General features: G+C 42.8%; 2 protein-coding genes across 8 annotated transcripts in view; one reads left to right on the plus strand and one right to left on the minus strand.

Moving 5' to 3' along the window:
- The window catches only part of si:ch73-127m5.1 (neurotrypsin), a 25,114-nt gene extending 10,918 nt beyond the window's left edge, over nt 1-14,196 (plus strand). The window contains exons 4-15 of the mRNA XM_061705887.1: nt 2,599-2,841; nt 3,924-4,062; nt 4,142-4,320; nt 4,889-5,036; nt 5,238-5,416; nt 6,561-6,702; nt 7,311-7,531; nt 8,835-8,976; nt 9,214-9,504; nt 10,346-10,468; nt 10,573-10,835; nt 12,323-14,196. Coding sequence (XP_061561871.1) covers nt 2,599-2,841; nt 3,924-4,062; nt 4,142-4,320; nt 4,889-5,036; nt 5,238-5,416; nt 6,561-6,702; nt 7,311-7,531; nt 8,835-8,976; nt 9,214-9,504; nt 10,346-10,468; nt 10,573-10,835; nt 12,323-12,720 — 2,468 coding nt within the window. The 3' untranslated portion in view covers nt 12,721-14,196. The remainder of the gene's footprint in view (nt 1-2,598; nt 2,842-3,923; nt 4,063-4,141; nt 4,321-4,888; nt 5,037-5,237; nt 5,417-6,560; nt 6,703-7,310; nt 7,532-8,834; nt 8,977-9,213; nt 9,505-10,345; nt 10,469-10,572; nt 10,836-12,322) is intronic.
- A 1,945-nt stretch (nt 14,197-16,141) lies between these two features.
- LOC133417907 (calcium/calmodulin-dependent protein kinase type II subunit gamma-like) overlaps nt 16,142-19,772 on the minus strand; it is a 44,453-nt gene continuing 40,822 nt past the window's right edge. For all 7 annotated transcript variants that reach the window (XM_061706129.1, XM_061706130.1, XM_061706126.1 and 4 more), the window contains one exon: nt 16,142-19,193. The gene's annotated coding sequence lies outside the window, so the exon portion shown is untranslated. The remainder of the gene's footprint in view (nt 19,194-19,772) is intronic.

Below are 19,772 nucleotides of genomic sequence, written 5' to 3' on the forward strand. Positions count from 1 at the left end.
TTGCCGTAAATAAATACACAAACATTTAAATGTAAATAACATAAAAATGGCATAATTCTTAGTTTAATAAATTACTTTTAAAATGGGGAGGATTTCATGCAAAACATTAAACTGTATTTAACAGTAAAAATGTCATTCATGTTTTTAATTAATACGTTATAATCATGTCAAATAGTAATACGCATAATTATAATTTTAATGTATTTTTTCAGAATTTATTGCGATTTCAGTCAAAAATCTTACACTGTAATTAGTAGAACAACATATTTTTGTGTAAATTAACAAAATAATATAATGTAATAATAATGCACAGCTATTCTTTTTCATTTACTGTAGTTGCACTTTAAGTGCAAATTCAATGTATTTTTTTGTAAATTAAAAAAAGTTATTATAATATAAAATTAAACATTTATAATTCTTATTTTATTTTTTGCAAATTTTGTAGGATTTTATACACAAATTTCAAACTGTATTTAGAAGAAAATGTGATTTATTTTTTTGTAAATTAATAAGTTATAATATACAAGATATTATTAATGCATGATTATTATCTTACTTTGTCATTAGAATTCACACAAAAAAGTGCACCATAATGATCAGAAAACAGACATTGGGGGGGCTACTTAATTGAAATATACTTTATTTGTAAATAAAATAATGTAACTTATAATACTATAATAATATTGATAAGAGTATTAATATTGTTTTTTGGGGGGAATTTAGCTGTTTTTTTATCATTCCAAATGTACATTGTAATTAGTAGAAAATATTTAAATAATTTTTGCAAATGAACACGTTGGAATGAGTATACATTTTCTGTTATTTTTTTCATTTAGCATTTCCAAAAAGTCTGATAATCAGTTGAAAACAAATATTTTGGAAGGTTATTTAGTTCAAAAAGCTCTTTGTAAAAGAATTAATGTAATAGATTGTTTTTATTTGGGCAGGTAATAGATTGTTTTTATGATTTGAGAATAATGTATGTTATGATGTATTCTATCTTTTAAAATGTATATATTTTGAATAATGTATTAATCATGTATTATTTTAATCTAAAGTATTGGTCCAGCCTAGCAGATCAAGTCATTGGCTGAGAAAATCGTTGAAGGGTGGTTATGACATTCATGAGCCAAACTGTGACGTCACAGCGGGGCAGAAGGGCAGAACGGCAAGCTCACACACACGCTTCCCGAAATAGGCAGCTCATTAACAATTTGCTTGCTTGTTTAATTTCACACTTAATGGATATGCAGGCACTCCAGACACACAACTATATCTATACTTTACTTAAAAAGAAACATTTGGACAAGGCGTCCCCTTTAAAGTCAAAGTGAAGCAACGACCGTTGTATTCCAATATAAAACATACAAAAGGGTTCCTTTTTTACTCTTGAAAAGTTGCACTCGCAATGTACTTTGCTCGCGGAGCAGCCCGACATGAATAAGTGATGAAGTACAAGAAGATAAGTGAGCGATATGCAAAGAGTCGTTTCCTGATGGGACGCATCACAAGCGCACTACAACAACAAACAGTCGCAAAGCTTTCACCTTTTTGTCGACTTCTTCCCAAAATCGATTCTTTGTCTCCCCCTGTTTGTGTACAGTCTATTGATCTTGGCTTTTGGTTCTTTGTTGTTTTTTCCCCCTCTCCAATTCTCTTCCTTCCCTCTTCTGTGCTTCCTCTTATCTGTGTTTGTGTGTTTCTGCCATTAATCACAGTTTAGCTGCAGCTTGGCTTAAGAACAAACAAACAAAACAAACAAACAAAAAAACACTGCAAAAAAACACTGCAAAAAAAACCACCAAAAGCAACATTGCATGAAAGAACGACTAAAAAAAACAATAGTGGTCTTGCTCGGGCATTCTGGATTTGATATTTACAAAAAAGATTGGCGAAAGGTTTTGGCTAGTATTGAAGTGACAAGGGGAGATTTTGAGCCCAGCGACTTCCAATATCCTCGTGTCCGAGCTCGTTCAAACTAAGTTGGGTTCTTGCGATATCAAAGCACGATCATGTTTCATGCGCCCACGTGTTTTTCAATAGCTACGTTCAATGTCTCCGTGTGGGGGGACTCGTTCAAAATCAAAACCCATCTTGCGCTGGCACAGAAGAAATGGTCGGAAGTTCAAAGACGTTTGGTTGGTGGCCGATGATGATAAACCTTGACCTAGAGTGATAATAGCTAAAGGTTTCAGGAAAGTTGCGACCGGGTGAGACTGAGACAATGTGACTTAAGGTATCACTGCATGTGGCAAAAAGGGCTTTTGGTTGGTGGGTGTGACGGGTCGCGAAACGATGATTTGCGTTGACCTTTCTTAAACCCTTCGGTACTGGAAAATCAATAGAGGTATTGCACTATCACAGAATGAGCACGTTTCGTGCGCCGAATTGTTCTTTGACTTTCGTTACTTCCAAAAGCTTTGTGTGGGAGGACTCATTTCAAATCAGTAGGTGTCTTGCAAAGAACAAAAAAGACGTTCAGGGTTTCGGGGGAAATTTGCTTTGTTTCAGCAGTAATAGTGGATACAGGAAATCCCCCAAAATGTCCAAACTGCCACGGGATGCGCATCTTTATCCCACCTCTTCCTTCCCCCCCAGTGCCTCTGTCCTGCTCCGAGGGTTTCACCGAGCTGGGTTACTACAACGGCACCGTGTCCCAGACGGACTCGGGCGCCCCCTGCCTCAAGTGGACCGAGTTCCCCGACTACGTGGTGCAGTACCCGGGCCGCGGGTTGGGCGCGCACAGCTACTGCCGGAACCCGGACCGCGAGTCCGACCCCTGGTGCTTCTTTCGGCAGAACTCGGGCGCCATCGGCTGGGCCTACTGCGACTGCCACCAGGGTACGAGCGCAGCGCACGACAACTCTTTACCTAAACGCGTCTGGTTGTGCCTTGGGTTCTTCGGAGACTTCAAATCGTCTTGTGATGTTTTCAAAAAGATGCACAATTATCTTTGATGTTTAGGAAAATGTGTGTTATGTTCATCGGAGACACTGAATTGCATTTACGAAGTGAGTTTCATCGAAGGCTCCGAGTTGTCTTTAATGTCATTTTCAATGTCCTTTTGCCAATTACACAGACTTATAATTGTCTCTGATGTTTACGCAGACTGTGGCAGGTTCTTCAAAGACTAAGTGAACGTTAATAGGTTACGAAATAACATGTTAGAGTCAGACTCATTAGTTTCCTCAAAGACTCAGTCTTTGATGTTCATTAGACTTGAAATGGTTTTAACATTTAGAAAAACTTGATTCTTTGATGTTTATAAAAAAAAAAAAAAAAGATGTCAAGTTTGAACAAAGATAAATTTGTCTTTCATGTTTACGTTAGTTTATTCAAAGACTCAACATTGGGACGTTTACCAAAATACGTTAGTTTTTTTCACTCAAAATTGTCTTTTGATGTTTCCGAAGACATGTCACATTTATTGAAGACGAAGTTTACTAAAAGATGTAAGTTAGGTTGTTTGGAGATGTTTATGTTTTTTCCTTGAAGACTTGAAAATGGTCTTTGATGTTTAGCAAAAGCGATTTCAAAGACTCGACATTTGTTTACAAAAAGACACGTTATGTTTAATAACATTGAGTTGTCTTTGATGTTTACAAAATGGTTAGTTTGATAAGATACTATAAATTGTCTTTGATGTTTATAAAAACAAATTGAGGTTGTGTGAAGTCTCTAAAATAGTTTAGATGTTTATGAAACGTTCCACACAGGCTTCAACTTGTCTTTGATGTTTACAAAACACGTCATTTTTTTGGGAAAGATCTTTAAATTGTCTTTGATGTTTATGAAAAGACGCATCAGTTAATCAAAGACTTAAAAGTTTTCTCTGATGTTTACAAAAGGCCGTAGTTTAGGTTGATTGAAGGCTCTAAATTGTCTGAGTTGTTCACGAACCTTCAAACGTCCTCGTCCGCCAGGCGCCGCCCGGCTGGTCGGCGCCTCGTCGTCCGGGAGCGGGCGAGTTGAAGTGTACCTGAACGGCCAGTGGGGGGCGGTGTGCGACTCGCACTGGACCGACCGGGATGCCAGCGTTGTCTGCAGGCAGGTGGGCTTAAGGTAAGGCACTCTGCTCTCGTAGCGTCGACGTCTGTCCGGGACGTCAGACTCACCCGGGTCGGACTTTTCGTTCGGACAGCGACATCGGCACGGCGTTGCGGCACTCCCAGCTCGCCTCGGGTTCCGGCCTCTTCCACTTTGAGCGTCTGGGTTGCCGTGGCGACGAGAGCAGCGTGAGCGCCTGCAAGAGCAGGACGTTTGTCACCGGGGACTGTAACCATGGAAACGAGGCGGCTGTCTCGTGTGCGCCTCCTGAAGGTCAGCCAGGAGCTTTTCACACACACACACCCATCCGTCATCCATCCATGGACAAAACTGCTATGAAACGGTCAAACAAGGAAATTGTCTTGGATTTCTGCAAAAACATTGGCTAATTCAAAACTTTAAACCGCCTTTAATGTTTAAAAAAAAAAAAAACGGCCATTCCATTCCTTAAAGATGTTTTACTGTTTTTGCTATTTAGGTGGTTAGGCTAGTTTCATTAAAGACTCTAATTTGTCTTTGATGTTGGACTTTCATGTTTAAGGAAAAAAATGTGTTTCATTGTCGACTCAAAATTGTCTGTTGTCTTTGATGTTGACGGACATGTCTGTTAGATTCATTTTGGTTTGGAAAAATTCAAAAAACGTACATTAGGTGCATTGATGTTTACAACGAGACATTTGTTAATCAAAAGCCTCAAGCCGTCTTTGATGTTTTTATGAAAACAACACATTACCTCCACAGAAGGCTATATATATATATATATATATATATATATATGTGTATGTATATGTATGTATGTATGTATATTTTGCGTGTCGTTTGCTTCGTTTCCCACTGCCAGGCGGCGGAACCCCGCTTCGACTGGTCGGAGGCGAGGAAGACTTTGAAGGGCGCGTGGAGGTGTTCCACGCCGGGAGGTGGGGCTCCGTGTGCGACGACCAATGGGACGACAGAGACGCGGAAGTGGTATGCAGACAACTGGGCTTCAGGTGGGAGCTACTATTTCAGCAAATGTGATTTTCGACATGCCTATAGCAGGGCTCGGCAAAATATGACCTGCTCCGTTTTTTAAACCGGCCCACTGAGTATTTACATTAGCAAGAGTCCTGTAATATTTGTTTGTTTGATTTGAACCATTTTTACCTGAAATTGTAATTATAATATATTGATTGTGTGTGTGTGTGTTTAAGCGGTGTGGCCAAGGCGTGGTCGTGGGCTCACTTTGGTCAGGGATCAGGTCCCATCCTGCTGGACGCCGTCACGTGCACGGGAAACGAATTGTTCCTGGATCAGTGTGCACACGGACACTGGGAGCAGCACAACTGCGACCACATGGAGGACGCGGGAGTCTCCTGCAGCCCTTACACAGGCACGACGCACAAGAGACACTCACTCATCCTTAAAAGTTCTATTTATATCCTTGGCACATCAATAAATGATTATGAAGCAGAAAAAAATAAAAAAAGCAGGGTTGACGGACTGGCTGACTAACTACTAATGCGCACACAAAGTCTCAGGTTAGGTTGTACGGTCTATAGAGCAAAAAAAGCAAAAGCAAAAAAGTTTAAAAGTGGATATACAAACAAAAATATTAAAAAAGGTTTAGAGATTTACAAAAAATACAACAATAAAAGAAAAAAGTTAAACAACATTAAAAAATCCATCCATCCATCCATTTTCTGAGCCGCTTCTCCTCACTAAGGTCACGGGCGTGCTGAAGCCCATCCCAGCTATCATCGGGTAGGAGGCGGGGTACACCCGGAACTGGTTGCCAGCCAATCGCAGGGCACATACAATCAAACAACCATTCACACACACATTCACACCTACAGGCAATTTAGAGTCTTCAATCAACTTACCATGCATGTTTTTTGGGGATGTGGGAGGAAACCGGAGTGCCCGGAGAAAACCCACGCAGGCACGGGGAGAACATGCAAACTCCACACAGGCGGGGCCGGGGATTGAACCCGGGTCCTCAGAACTGCGAGGCTGACGCTCTAGCCAGTCGTCCGCCCTGCCGCCACATTAAAAAATAACATTCACAAATAAATACAATTACAGAATAAAAAATATTAACATTAAAAAGTATACTGTAAAAAAAAAAATCAATCTACAAATTAAAAATATAAATAAATAAATATAAGAAATGAAATAAAGGACAATGAATACCATTAAAATAAAAAAACAGATAACATTAAATATTAAAGGTAAAATACAGAAAAGGGAAAAAATAAAAGAAAGAATAAACTAAACATAAACAAATAAAATGGTTGTATTAATAATAAAAATAATAGTAATAATAATACATAAAACAAGTACAACAAAAACACATTCAAGATAAATACAAGTACAAAGAAAAAAAAATAAAAATAAATTAATAAAAAAACAAATAAGTCAAATGAATACTGCATGTTCAATGATTTACTGGTTGAACTGCGATTTATATATTTAAAAAAAGCAGGATAACAACAAAAAGTTTGAAGTGTTCTCAAGCGGCGACTTGATGCTTTCAGACGGGGTGGTGCGTCTGGTGGGGGGCGACAGTCCGTGGGAGGGCCGAGTGGAGGTGCTCCACAACGGCGACTGGGGGACCGTGTGTGACGACCATTGGACGGAGCGGCACGCCCACGTGGTCTGTGGACAGCTGGGATACAGGTATAGGTCCAACTTTTACACACATTCCCAAAAAGTCAAAAAACAAAATGAGCGGAATCATTTTGACATTGTTTTGCGTATGACAAAGGAGCCCAGTGAGCGAAAGGGGGAAAAAAAGGACTAAAAACAGAAAGCAGATTTTTTTGAAAAATTCATCGTATTTTGAAACCATATCACTGAACCCCGTACAGTAATGCAACTGATACCGCTCCCATATTAATAGTTTAAACCTTAAATAGATCCCAAACTATAATCCCATATCATTTCAAACTGGTTAAAAGAATGTCATTTCCACTAACAACCCAGGCTAAACTTCCCTCATCCATACAAAGAGGTTCGTCTCTCAGTCGAGATCAATCACCTCAGATTCGGTACATTTCCTTGACACCAATTACTACTTTCCTACTCTCCAAGGCTTTAGTGCCATCTTGTATCATATTTGAGTGCTCTGGAAAGAGCACGAAGAACGCAATTTTTAAGGGACTAGCCGAGGGAGGGTAGGTTGTACAGAAAAAATAAAAAATGCAATTCGGTGAATTTGAGAATAGAAAACTGCGAATAGGCAGGCATTCACTGTAAATATATACGGTCTTTTTCTCCCCTCTCAGGGGTCACGCAGAGGTCGTGTCGGACGGGACGTTCGGCGAGGGCGCCGGTCTCATCCTGCTGGACGACGTCCACTGCGACGGCTCTGAGTCGTCCCTGCCGGACTGCCGCCACGGCATCTGGGGCCGCACCGACTGCTCCCACTCGGAGGACGTCGCCGTGCGCTGCAGAGCAAAGGCCGAAGACGAGACCAACGACGTGCCTGTCGTCGCGCCATCCACAGGTGAGGGGGCCGGCCGCGCATGGGACACTTCAATAGGTACGCCCGTGCCATCCAATGCAAGAGCCGTGTCAAAACGCTCGTCCTTTACAAACTTTAGGTTTTAACGGGCACTTTCATTTACTTCGAGCGCCACGAGAGGGGTAAAATATTACACGCGTCTCTCGTGATTATGTAGTACATGCAATCATACATGAATAAAATAATACAAATTTAAAAAAAATACAAATAAATGGTCAAAATGAATCAAAAAATAAAAGATATAAAATAAACAGAACATACAAAACACAAATACATAAAAAAAAAAACACCTCCGACCCGAGTGAGGAGAAGCGGCTCAGAAAATGGATGGATGGAAAATTAAATGTTAAATATAATATGAAAACCACAATGTACAATTTTAACAGATAAAAATAAAGGAGACCCAAACAAAGTAGAAGATAAAGAATACAATTTAAAAAATGCTAATAGAATTTTAAAAAATGCTAAAATACAATGCACTGTATCAAAAACAGAATACATTACAACTGCAAACAATATGTGGAAAAGTAAAATTACTTTAATTACTTTATTAAAATTAAATTCAAGATCAAAAATAAAATATGAATCAGAACAGAATTAAAAAGTAGAAAATAAAGAATGAAAAAATAACGATGCAAAATTAAAATACAATATAAAATAAAGAAAATAACATGTAAATGAGAAACAATAAAAAGTAGCAAATGAAGAATAAAATAAAAATATGACTATAAAATAAGAACAAAATAAAAATATTAAATATAAAAAAACAAAAACATAATACAAATAAGTCAAGAATAGAAGTCGAAAAATCATCATTTCAAAAATAGAAAATAAAGAATCCAAATAAAATAAAATGCTGAAGAAATATCACAAGAAAGAAATACAAATTACAAATAAAAACAAACCACAAAATAAAACCAGAATTGAATAATACAGAAGCACAAATACATCCTTTTGTGATTGTGAGTATAGTATAGCTCAGCGTTTGTTTTTTTGTTTTTTTAGACCAAGTACTACCATGACGACCAACATCAAAGTACATTCCCTAAATAACATTCAAAATCTTTCATCTTAAATATGAAATACAAATAAAAGTTAAATGCAGCTGAAATGTACTTAGGCAGTGATTCTTTGGCAGACCACGAGAGGGAGCCCGCGTACCACTACTGGTATTCGGACCAGACTTTGAGAGTCACTGGTATAGACCATTGGGATGAGCTCTTTCCTCAATGCACACCTATTATTGAATGGAAGCTAATCATTTGATTTTTACGAATATTGCCAGGCCCGCTGCTGCGTCTCGCCGGCGGCGTCAGCAGGAAGGAGGGGCGCGTGGAGGTCTATCTCCACGGCGACTGGGGGACCATCTGTGACTCGGGGTGGAACGACCTCAACGCCGCCGTTGTGTGCAGGCAGTTGGGACACAGGTGACAGGCAACATGGCAGCTGCATTTTCAAACGTCAGCTTTAGCTTCTGAAATTAGCTTTCAATGTTAGCGTCTGAAGTTAGCTTCCAACGTGACCTTAAAGGTCATCTTCCAATGTTTGCTTCAACAAGATTATGGTAATTTAAGAAGCTAACGTAGGAAGCTAACATTGGACTTAATGTTGTTAGCTACTGGTGGCTAATGTTGAAGCCAAAATCGGTCTTCCTTCTTCCCCAGGGGCAGAGCGCTGGCCGCTGGGGGCTTCACACAGGCTAAAGGACCAATCCACCTGGACCAAGTTCGGTGCACGGGCAAGGAGGAGTTCCTGGGCGAGTGTCCCTCACTGGGCCTGAACATCCTAGGCTGCAGGCGGGGCCAGGCTGCAGGGGTCAAGTGCGATGCCTCTGCCGCCTCGACACATGACCCGACGGTTCGAGTCAGCCACCAAGAGGCCAGCTGCGGCGTGAGAAAGTTTCACGATGACAGCGGTGAGACTAAGGCCCGAGAGGGAGGAGGGAACACGCTCAGGTGGGTGCAGACCTCCGTTAAGGCCAAAAAAAGATTTTCTTTTCCACTCCAGTCATGTAGGTGGCGGTAAAGCGCGAGTGCTAACAATAATACAGTTTGCCGTTTTTAACCGTGGGTCTATCTGGTGGATCCGTTGCGTCACTGCACCATTGGGGTTCCGGATGCAAGTCAAAACAAAAAATAAAAAAATAAAAATCACAAAAATAAACATGATAACTATCACACCTTAGTCGCAATAATGCACAGAAGAATTAGTGGTAATAATGCAAATAATTGAAAAAATATATAAAATAATTAAAATCAACATCAAGAACATGCTCCCTTAATGGCAGTAATGCATAAAATAAAAAAATATCTTTTATGAATACAAAATTTAAAAAACTAAATTAACCAAATAGAAAGATAAAATCAATAGATTAAATTAATACATATGCACTCTAGCTGCAAAAGATCTTAAAATATTAAGCCAAATGAAAAATAAAATTCAAAAGTAAAAAATTAAAATAAGAAATACACCCTCTAGTGGCAATAATGCATAGAGGAATCAAAATTTCCAAAAAAAGTGCAAAAGGTAAAAAAATTCAAATCAAATAAAAAAAGACTAATCATAAATAAATATGCTAATTAACTGGAACTGTGACCAAAACATAAAATAAGGTTTCTCATTGGTCTAATTACTTTCAGTTACATTTGAAATCTTACAAAAAATTAAAAATAAATCCTCCTGGATGAAAGAAATGTGAATAAAATGTCAAACAATGTACAAAATAAAAAATAATATAACGTACAAGCAGTATTTTGACTGGATCCTCATGAACACCGTGCTAACCTCTTGTTGCAGGACCGCATGGCCTTGGCAGGCCTCTGTGTGGCTTCAGTCCCAAAGTCGAGATGGCGGCCCTCTCTGCAGCGCCACTCTGATTGGCTCCTGCTGGGCGCTCACATCTGCCACCTGTTTCGCCAGGTAAACACATACGCACACACACACACCCCAAAGTATTAACTAGAAATACCAGTGATTGCGAGCGTCATATCCCCGATTTTCTAACGTACAACGTCCTCCATTAGGTTTGGAACGGAGCCGTCCAAGTACGTGGTGCGGCTAGGGACTTCTGAGCGGACCTTGAACACAGAGCGGGTGGTGGTCCACAAGAAGTTCAAAGGTCAGAGCGGAGGTCACGACCTGGCGCTGCTCAAGCTGCCCGGGGCCCAGAAGGGTCACTGTTTCACATTTGACCCTCACGTCAACGCCGCTTGCCTGCCCGACGATGACCACAGCAGCACGCCAGCGGCCTGTGTTGTTATGGTGACGACGCGGTGGAGCACACCAGGTGGGTTTCATCTGGGAAGGGGTGACAGACACAACATCGACATGCACTCGGGCGGGGATATGAACCGGCAACTAAGAAAGAGTTGCCGGTTTTGCACAGTTTTTTTTTTGTCTTAGTTCTGGCAGCGTGCAAGTCCTCAAGGGTGGGTAGGGGGGTACCGACAATCCTTTCAGCAGTTTTGATTGTCCGTTGCAGTCGGAGTTTGTCCTTTTTTGTAGCGGCACCAAACCAGACTGTGATGGAACTCTGATTTGACGACCGCTGTGCAGAACTGCCTCAGCAGCTCCCGTGGCAGGCCGTGCTTTCTCAGAAGCCGCAGGAAGTACATCCTCTGCTGGGCCTTTTTGAGGACGGAGTTGATGTTGATCGCACCCACTTCAGGCCCTGAGAGACTGTAATTCCCGGGAACTTGAAGGTCTCGACAGTTGACACAAGGCGGCTGGACAGTGTGAGGGGCAGCTGTGGCGAAGGATGCCTCCTGAAGTCCACGATCATCTCTACCGTCTTGAGCGTGTTCAGCTCCAGGTTGTGTCGGCCGCACCGCAGCTCCAGCCGCTCCGCTTCCTGTCGATATGCAGACTGGTAACAGTCCTTGATGAGGCCGATGACAGTGGCCTCATCTGCAAACCTCAGGAGTTTGACAGTCGGGAGCGTTGAGGTGCAGTCGTTCGTGTGGAGAGAAGAGCAGCGGAGAGAGGACAGAACCTTGGATCGCCCCAGTGCTGATGCTGTGTGTGGATGAGGTGGTCTCTCCCAGCCTCACCTGCTGTGTCCTGCCCGTCAGACGCTGAGCTGGAGAAGCTTGGATGAATGGAGTTCAGGGATGATGGTGTTGAAGGCTGAGCTGAAGTCCACGAACAGGATCCTCGCGTAGGTCCCTGCACTGTCGAGGTGTTCTAGGATGAAGTGCAGTCCCATGTTGACTGCATCATCCTCAGACCTGTTCGCTCGGTCGGCAAACTGCAGGGGGTCCAGCACGGGACCTGTGACACTCTTGAGGTGGTCCGGCACGAGACGTTCAAAGGACTTCATGACCACAGATGTCAAGGCAACAGAAAATTAGCTTCCGTTCGTGTTAACTTCAAAATTAGTTTCCGATGTAAGCTTCTGAAGGTAGCTTCACTGTTACTGCTACGTGTTACTGCTACGTTTCGCTTGAACGTTACCTTCCAATGTTAGCTTCACCATCCGCTTCTATTTTCGGAACCCAACGTTGAAGCTAATGTCTGAGGAAACGTTGGAAGCTGACTTCAGAATCTAATTTTGGAAGCTGAAAGGTCTTTGTTCACAATTATCTTTCATTGTGTTAATTGAAATTTTATGTCTCAAAAGCACTAGTGGCATTGGTACTCGGTATCGGTGAGTAGTCAAGCGTGAATACTGGTATCGGTCTGAAGAAAAAAAAAAAAAGAATCACGATATTGATAATTGCGATGATGCTGATCATGTGTACATCTTATGCTACTGATGACGATTATGTACCCTAGACTCTGTCCTGGCGTCGTGGGTTCCCGTCATGTCGTCATGGCAATGCAAGAAGCGTCACGGCGACAGCTTCTCCAGCCACGGCACTGTGTGCGCCGGCAGCCCCCCGGACACCAGCCTGCTCCGCGGCAGCAGCGACGGTTGCCGTGGCAACTCCGGAGGCGGACTGCTGTGTCAGAGCGAGGCGGGCCGGTGGGTACTGGCGGGGGTGGTCGCCGGTGGCTACGGCTGTGCGGACACCTCTTCGCCGGCGCTCTACACGCGCGTCAGCCGATTCCGCAGCTGGATTGACGAAGTCACCTGGGCCGATTCCCAAAATGGCCGACAAGGGGGGGAAACGAACGACATTGGACAACACGCGCACACAAAACACACACACCACCCACAGATGGCGGTTTGATCGAGGCCTCATTGGCTTACCAACTGTGCCACGGGACCACCAGAGAAAACAAGGACTCTGACGATTGGTGGATGTCTTGCTTCCCAACGAAAGGCCAAACAAAGATGGCCAATCAGCATGTGCTGTCACATCCTAAATTCAATCGGGTAAATTATCTGGCAAGGGTACACAATTAAGACAACAATTAATATTGGCGCTGACTGCTAATTAATGTACAGCTGATAAACATGCAACAACGTCAACAAAAAAAAGGGCTTTTCTTTGCAGGCTCATAATGGATGACCGAGCTACTTCAATATGACCGTGAACCATATAATGTGTCATCCATCCGTTCCTTTTCTATGGCGCTTATCCTAATTTTGGTCGGAGGTGAGGTGGAGCCTATCCCAGCTGATTTCTTGGGCGAGAGGCAGGGTACAGCCTGGACTAGTTTTAGATTTGCCAAGTCAATCTTCAGACTTAAACCCTACCGAGAACGCATTTTACCTGCTTAAGAGGAGACTTGATGAGAGTAAACCCCAGTAGTCGGCTGCGATAAGTTCCAGCTCGCCCGCGACTCAGTGAGGCTAAGTGGTACAGAAAATGGATAGTTGTGTGTCTATGTGCCCTGTGACTGACTGTCGACCAGTCCAGGGTGTAACCCACCTCCTGCTGTGATCGGCATCCTAGTGAGGATGAGCGCTATAGAAATTGGACGGATGAATTACAGTCCAATACCACTGAAGGTGTACCTAATATTGCAACTGGTGAGAAATAAGAAGAAGACCGACATAATTTCAGAATTTGGGGTGGGTGAACAATATACGGTCAATAGAACGTATCGTGACACGGTTAATTCGTTGTTCATGTTTGTATTTGCGAGAAATAAGAATTAAGGCCGACATAACTGCAGTATTTGTGATTTATGAATGACAAATGGCATTGCCTCACTTACCTTTAAAATAGTGGTCCACAAAGCAGGCAGGAATCTCGAACATAATCATTCATGGATATTGTAATAATAATTACTAATAAAAAACGGTACGGTCCTTAAATGTATAGAAGCAGATTAAAAGCCATTGAAGGTCTGATTCTGATGGTGCAGGTAAAGTAGAGCTAGAGTGTGTATGTACAATATGTGGCCTGTGAATATTTCAATTACAATATTGCTTCTGACCACGAGATGGCGTCGTCTCCCCGTTTTGTCTTTTTTTTATGATTCGATCCAGTGTGCTGTCATTTGTTGGCCTTGGTGCTTCGTTGTATTGTGACTCATTGTGTCGTCCAACATCTTGTCACAGGAGACCAACATGCTTCCGATTGTGGACATAATCAACATTAAAGCTTCCATTAGCGGGTTAACGGGGACATTCTGCTGGTGATTCTGTACTTAACAATAAAGCTTCCAACAGCAGACTGAACTTTCTGCTTCTGGTTTTGTTGTTGAAATTATCAACATTAAAGCTTCAACCTTCTAATTCTGCACATAAACGGTATTACAGCTTCCAACAGCATGTCAACACAGACCTACTGCTTCTGAATATAAGCAACATTAAAGCTTCCACCACTTTTGGTTCTAATTCTGGATATAATCAATATTAAAGCTTCTAGCGTTTACTGTATATATGTACACAATCAGCATTAAAGCTTGCACCACTTTTGCTTCTGATTCTGTTCATTATCAACATCGAAGCTTCCAGCATTTTGTACATAATGAAAATTAATACTTCCACTACTGTTGCATCTGATTGGACATAATGGACAGTAAAGCTTCCACCACTTCTGATTCTGTACATAATCGATACAAAGCTTGTAGCACTTCAGATTCTGTGAATTATCAACATTATACCATCAACCACGTCCATTTCTGCACTTAAAAATTTAAGCTTCCAACATTTCTGCTCCTGTTGATAATCAATAGTAAAGTTTTGACCTAACCCTAAACTTCCAATAGGCCAGAATTTGTACATCAGTGGCATCGCTAGGCCTATTTTTTTATTTTTTTTTGGGGGGGTGCCTTCAGCCTCCTAGAAACTTCTCAAGCCCGCCCAAAAATCTTTGGCAGTATGCGTTTATGGCAAGGTTTTATCGTTGTTGCCCCCCCCCCCAAAAAAAAAGATCTTCAGCCCCCTTAAACAAATATCGGTCTTCCAGCAGTTCAAAATTCCAGCAGTTTAAATTGAGAAGAAAATCAGTACCTTCCTTTTCACCTTATGATCAAATTCTGTTAAAGCAAGAACCCTGATGATTTATGACCAAAAACGTTGCTATTTCTGCTCGACAAATCACAGTTTCCTGGTTTTCCTGTCGGTGCGGTGCTACGGAGCGACCTTTCCCTGACTTGGAGTTCATTGCGAGCTAACCAGAGCGCGTCCCCACAGACTTCTTTGACTTTCTGTGTCTTTGAGAGAGAGAGAGAAAAAAAAAAAAAAAGCGCCGGGGCTCATTAATCATGGCCGATAAACCAGGGGGAGCTGTCCTAAATCCTGCCGACCGCAGTCATAAATAACACCTTTTCAAAAATAAGACCACCGCATTGCTCAAGATCCGAGACGGGAAGCGGCGAGTGATGAATAAACTGTCGCGTGGTCGAGACCTTGCGGAGGGTTGTTTTGGGGGATTAGTCGGATTAACAGGATGACAGACAAATATAGAGATTAAATTATAAGTACTATTACCTCTGCCAGGCATGTCACGAGATCTGCAGTTGCCAGTTGGTGTCTAAGCAGGATTTTGAGTGGCACCTGGATTTGTAGCTCCAAATAGTGTTAAAATATCCCCTATTTACAAAATGTATATATTGTTATTGTGGTCATGGCACCATGGTTACCTCGTAGTTAGTTCATGCGCCTAACAACTCGACTTTTTTGTCTTTTCTAAAATGAGTTTTGTCTGTAGTGCCTGCCCACCCATTAAGTGTGAATTCAAACCACCAAGTCAATCTTTTACTTATCTGCTTATTTCGGAAAATGTCTTTGCTGTGGCGATCAAGGCCCTATCATGTAAAGGTCAAATGGTAAGCAGAGCTGCAGTGTTAGCACAGATTAGCATTAGCTTTTGATAATAATGTTATAGTATTTTTAGCTAAACTGTCAACGTAGTGGTGAGGGGTATTTGTGTTTGGCAATGTCACGTGCCACACTGCTCCACAAATTATCAAGTATATTCCGGTGGCTTGGTGATGAAATGCTGCATGTAACAATGCAATTGGATCTCTATGAGCGCTCGCTTTAAGTGTATGTCAGAGGATGTAAAGATATTTGTATAATTCTTTATCCTTTGACAGAGCATGCCAGACATTTCCAAGACACCTTGGAAATAATTTTTAATTGGGGGGAAAAAATTCTGGTGTTCGCCCCTGATTGGCTGATGCGAATAGAACACACACACGGGGCGCAACGCGGTAAAAAGACGCAAAAAAAATCGCAAATGAGGCGGGCTGTTCTGGAGCGGGGTGCTGAAATTGTATTTTTATTAAATACTTTTAAGATCCAAGGCTGAAGAATAACAAAGCTAAGGATGAAGACCAACTAACACTCAGACAAACACTTTATAGTCGTCAATTCAAATGGTTGTTATTACATTGTACATCATGATCATGCAAAATAAACTCCAGCGTCCATGGGAAGGCTGGGTCAGAAAAGGAAAGGGTAGCGGAGGGCGGGGGGTGGCGGGGGGGAGAGAGAAGAAAAAAAAAAAAAAAAAAGCACTGCCCAAATATCATACCATAAACAAGGCAAGGGGGGAAAAAAACATCGAGGGCCTCATACCAAGCAACAGCTCCAGAATCCCCCCCCCCCCCCCTCCGGCCTGTTTTTTTTTCTGTTCGGATAAAAAAAAAAAGTTTGTCATGTCACCTACTCAACATTCGAGATGAAGGAAATCTCAAAAGATGCAAGTATCGCCATCGTCATAATAATATCAACACTAGTAGAGCTCCATTCTCATTCAGGTAGGTACATGGTAGAAATGCTTAACTGAAACATGCATAATAACTAGTGCTCCTGCTTGCTATCTCTCTTTTAGAGACCCCCCTACCCCAGCCCTCCAGAACTGAGCAGGCACAATTCATATTAAAACCACCAGGGGGCGGATTATAGGTTGTAATCGTAATCAAATCCGTGCATGTGTTTGTCGCGTTCACTTCCTTGCATCCCTTCCTGCTGGTCACATGCAGAACTAAAGCTGAGAAACCCGGCAAATTACAGAGGGGGGGGGGGGGGGGGGGGAAAAAAAAAGAAAAAAGAAAAAAAAAGAAAAGACAAGTTGACAGCTGACGACAAACAGCAGCACAAAAAAAATGGTGGTGACATCATACGTGAGGGTAAAGAGCACACAACATTGTGGGGTGGGTGCATATCACTAAATGAGGCGGTGTGGATCACAACATTTTGGGACGTTGTGGATCATAACACTATGGCGTGCACATAACAGTGTGGCTGTGGATCACACAACATTGTGGATCACAACGTTTTGGGACGGTTTGTATCACAACACTGTGGGCAGGGTGCCAATAACATTGTCGGTGGATGAAGATTGTGGACCACACAACATTGTGGGATTGGTACAGATCATACAAAAGAGAGGGATATAGACAACAACATAGTGAGGTGGGTGCAGCTCACACAAAATAGTGGGGAGGTGTGGATCACAACATTGTAGGCCAATGCGGCTCACACAACAAGGTGAGGCAGATTGGATCACATTTTGGGCCTGTGTGAATCACACACCGTTGTGGGGCGGAGGGAGATTGTACAACATTGTGGGGCGGGTCAAGGTCACAACATTATGTGACGGGTAGGGATCACACAACATTGCGAGGCGGTGCAGACCACAAAACATTGTGGGCGGATCAGATCATAGATCACACAAAATAGTGGATTTGGTAACATAGACAACAACAGTGGGGTGGGTGCAGATCACACAATATAGTGGGTCGCTGTGCGTCACCATTGTGTGGTGGGTGAAGATCACAACATTAGGGATGAGTGAGGATCACAACATTGCGAGGCGGAACGTATCACACAACGTTGCAGCAAAGTTGCAGATCACAACATCATGCGGCGCGAGGGTCTGACACAATTCAGTGGGGCGGTGTGGATATACAACATGGTGGGGCAGGTGCAGATCACAACATTATCGGAGCAGGTGGGGATCACACTACACCGTTGGGCGGATATGTTACACAGCACCAGGCGTGCGTGCGTGATATGATCTCTCAAAAGTAGTGGGATGCAAAACTTTAGGCTGCTAGTAAAAATATTTTTAAATTGTATCTGCAAACTCTCTCAAAGGAACAGTTGAGGTACACAGGATGCATGTACATATGATACACATTTCTACATACATCTATACACACACTGTATTTACACAGTGATAAGGAACAAACCAGGCCCCGACAGGAAGCAGAGAGGGAAAAAAACGAAAGCGAAGGACAGACTGACGTACGAGGACGAGGCGGCCGGGGAAAACATGCAAATGGCTCACGCGAGGCAGCCCGCCTCGCAGTGGCGCGCCCTCCCCGCCGCACCCCCCTACTGTTGCATACAGACAAGACAGGACAGGATGTGCATGGGAAGCGGTTTTTTCAACTCACGATAAAAAACCCTCAACTTCATTGTTTTTCCTCTTCTAAAAAAGCACTTTTTAAAAAGTAGCCGGTTGGATGAAAAAAAACAGAAGGGAGGGCGGGGGGAGGAATAAAAATAAAAAAATAAATCAAGCGAGATAAAAGTTTGTCACAGGACACTAAAAACACAACACAAGCTTAAATCAGTTTTCCAAAGTGTGGGAAGAGAAAACGGGCACACTCAACGAAAACATGTAAAAAGCCTAAAGTTCTACACTTTGGTGCTTCATGATATCAAGTTTCGCCGTCACCCGCTCAGACTCGTCCACGCGCTCCTCCGATTCTCTCGTTTTCTCTATTTGCGTAAACGCGCAGGTCACAAGCGCTTTTTATGTCACGACAAAAGCCAACATTTGCGCTCCTCCCTCATCACAAAGATAAGATAAATGCTTGCTGGGGTTTTGGTGGTTTTCTGGAACATCTAAGTCATAATTTACACAGTATATTCATAACTCATACTCATAAACTGTCACAAGTGTAAGTCGCCTCCTCCCCCGCGACGCCTCATCCGGCGCAGGGCTGACGAAAGACGGCCGCCGAAGGGAGGTGCGAGAGGACAAAGACGCGCCCTCCGCGCTCAGGCAGGTGCCAAGATGCATGCATCACATCCCACGTGGGGGGAGGGGGCGGCGGCGGTGAGTGGCAGGGGGGGCCGGGCGTTATCTTGTGCTCGGCCGGTGCCCCCCCGGCGGGGTCAAAGGAGAGACGGGGTTGGTTGGTGGTCGCGGAGAGGGACGCCGTCTGGCCCGGCCGGGCTCCTGGCGCTAGCCAATCCACGCGGGGGGGACGGGCCCCCGAAACACACTCGCCGGAAAAAAACTGCCCCCAAAAACACCTCCACCAGCAGAGTGGAGGCTCAGGACCACTGAGGGGACAAACAACACAAGGACGCAATCACTTTTTAAGTCTTTAAAAAAAAAACGTGAGATACATTTTTAGGTCAGGGTTGAAATAAGGTTTTGGGTTTCAAATTATGGTTCAAAGCCAGTTTTATGGATTTAAGCATGGGTTAGGGTTTCAAACAAGGGGGGTTTCAAGTCAGTGTTAGGATTTCAAAGTAGTGTTCCTAATTAGGGTTTGGGTTTCAAGTAGGCCTGGGCGATTAATCGAAATTTAATCACGTTTCGATTTTGGATTCGATCATTAAAAACAGTACAATCGAAAAATGCGCCGAACGGCGCGCGGTGTGTATGCAAGTTCCTGCGTTGCAGAAGTACCCTAAATGAACCAGTGCTGCTTGCAGCAAGCGTGTGACGTTAAGTATGTTATTCTGCCCTCCCTGAGCGTGTTTTAAAGGTCACGTCATGGGAGAGATTCATCTTCTAATAACGAACATTCACACACAAAAGCTGTATATATAATACTCAGAGGTGTGTAATCTTCCTAATTTGTGAAAAAAAGTTCAAGCGTAACTTTCTTCTTCTACTATATTGCTATTATTCTG

The sequence above is a fragment of the Phycodurus eques genome, chromosome 19 (assembly GCF_024500275.1).
Source record: "Phycodurus eques isolate BA_2022a chromosome 19, UOR_Pequ_1.1, whole genome shotgun sequence".
NCBI classification, from domain to species: domain Eukaryota; kingdom Metazoa; phylum Chordata; class Actinopteri; order Syngnathiformes; family Syngnathidae; genus Phycodurus; species Phycodurus eques.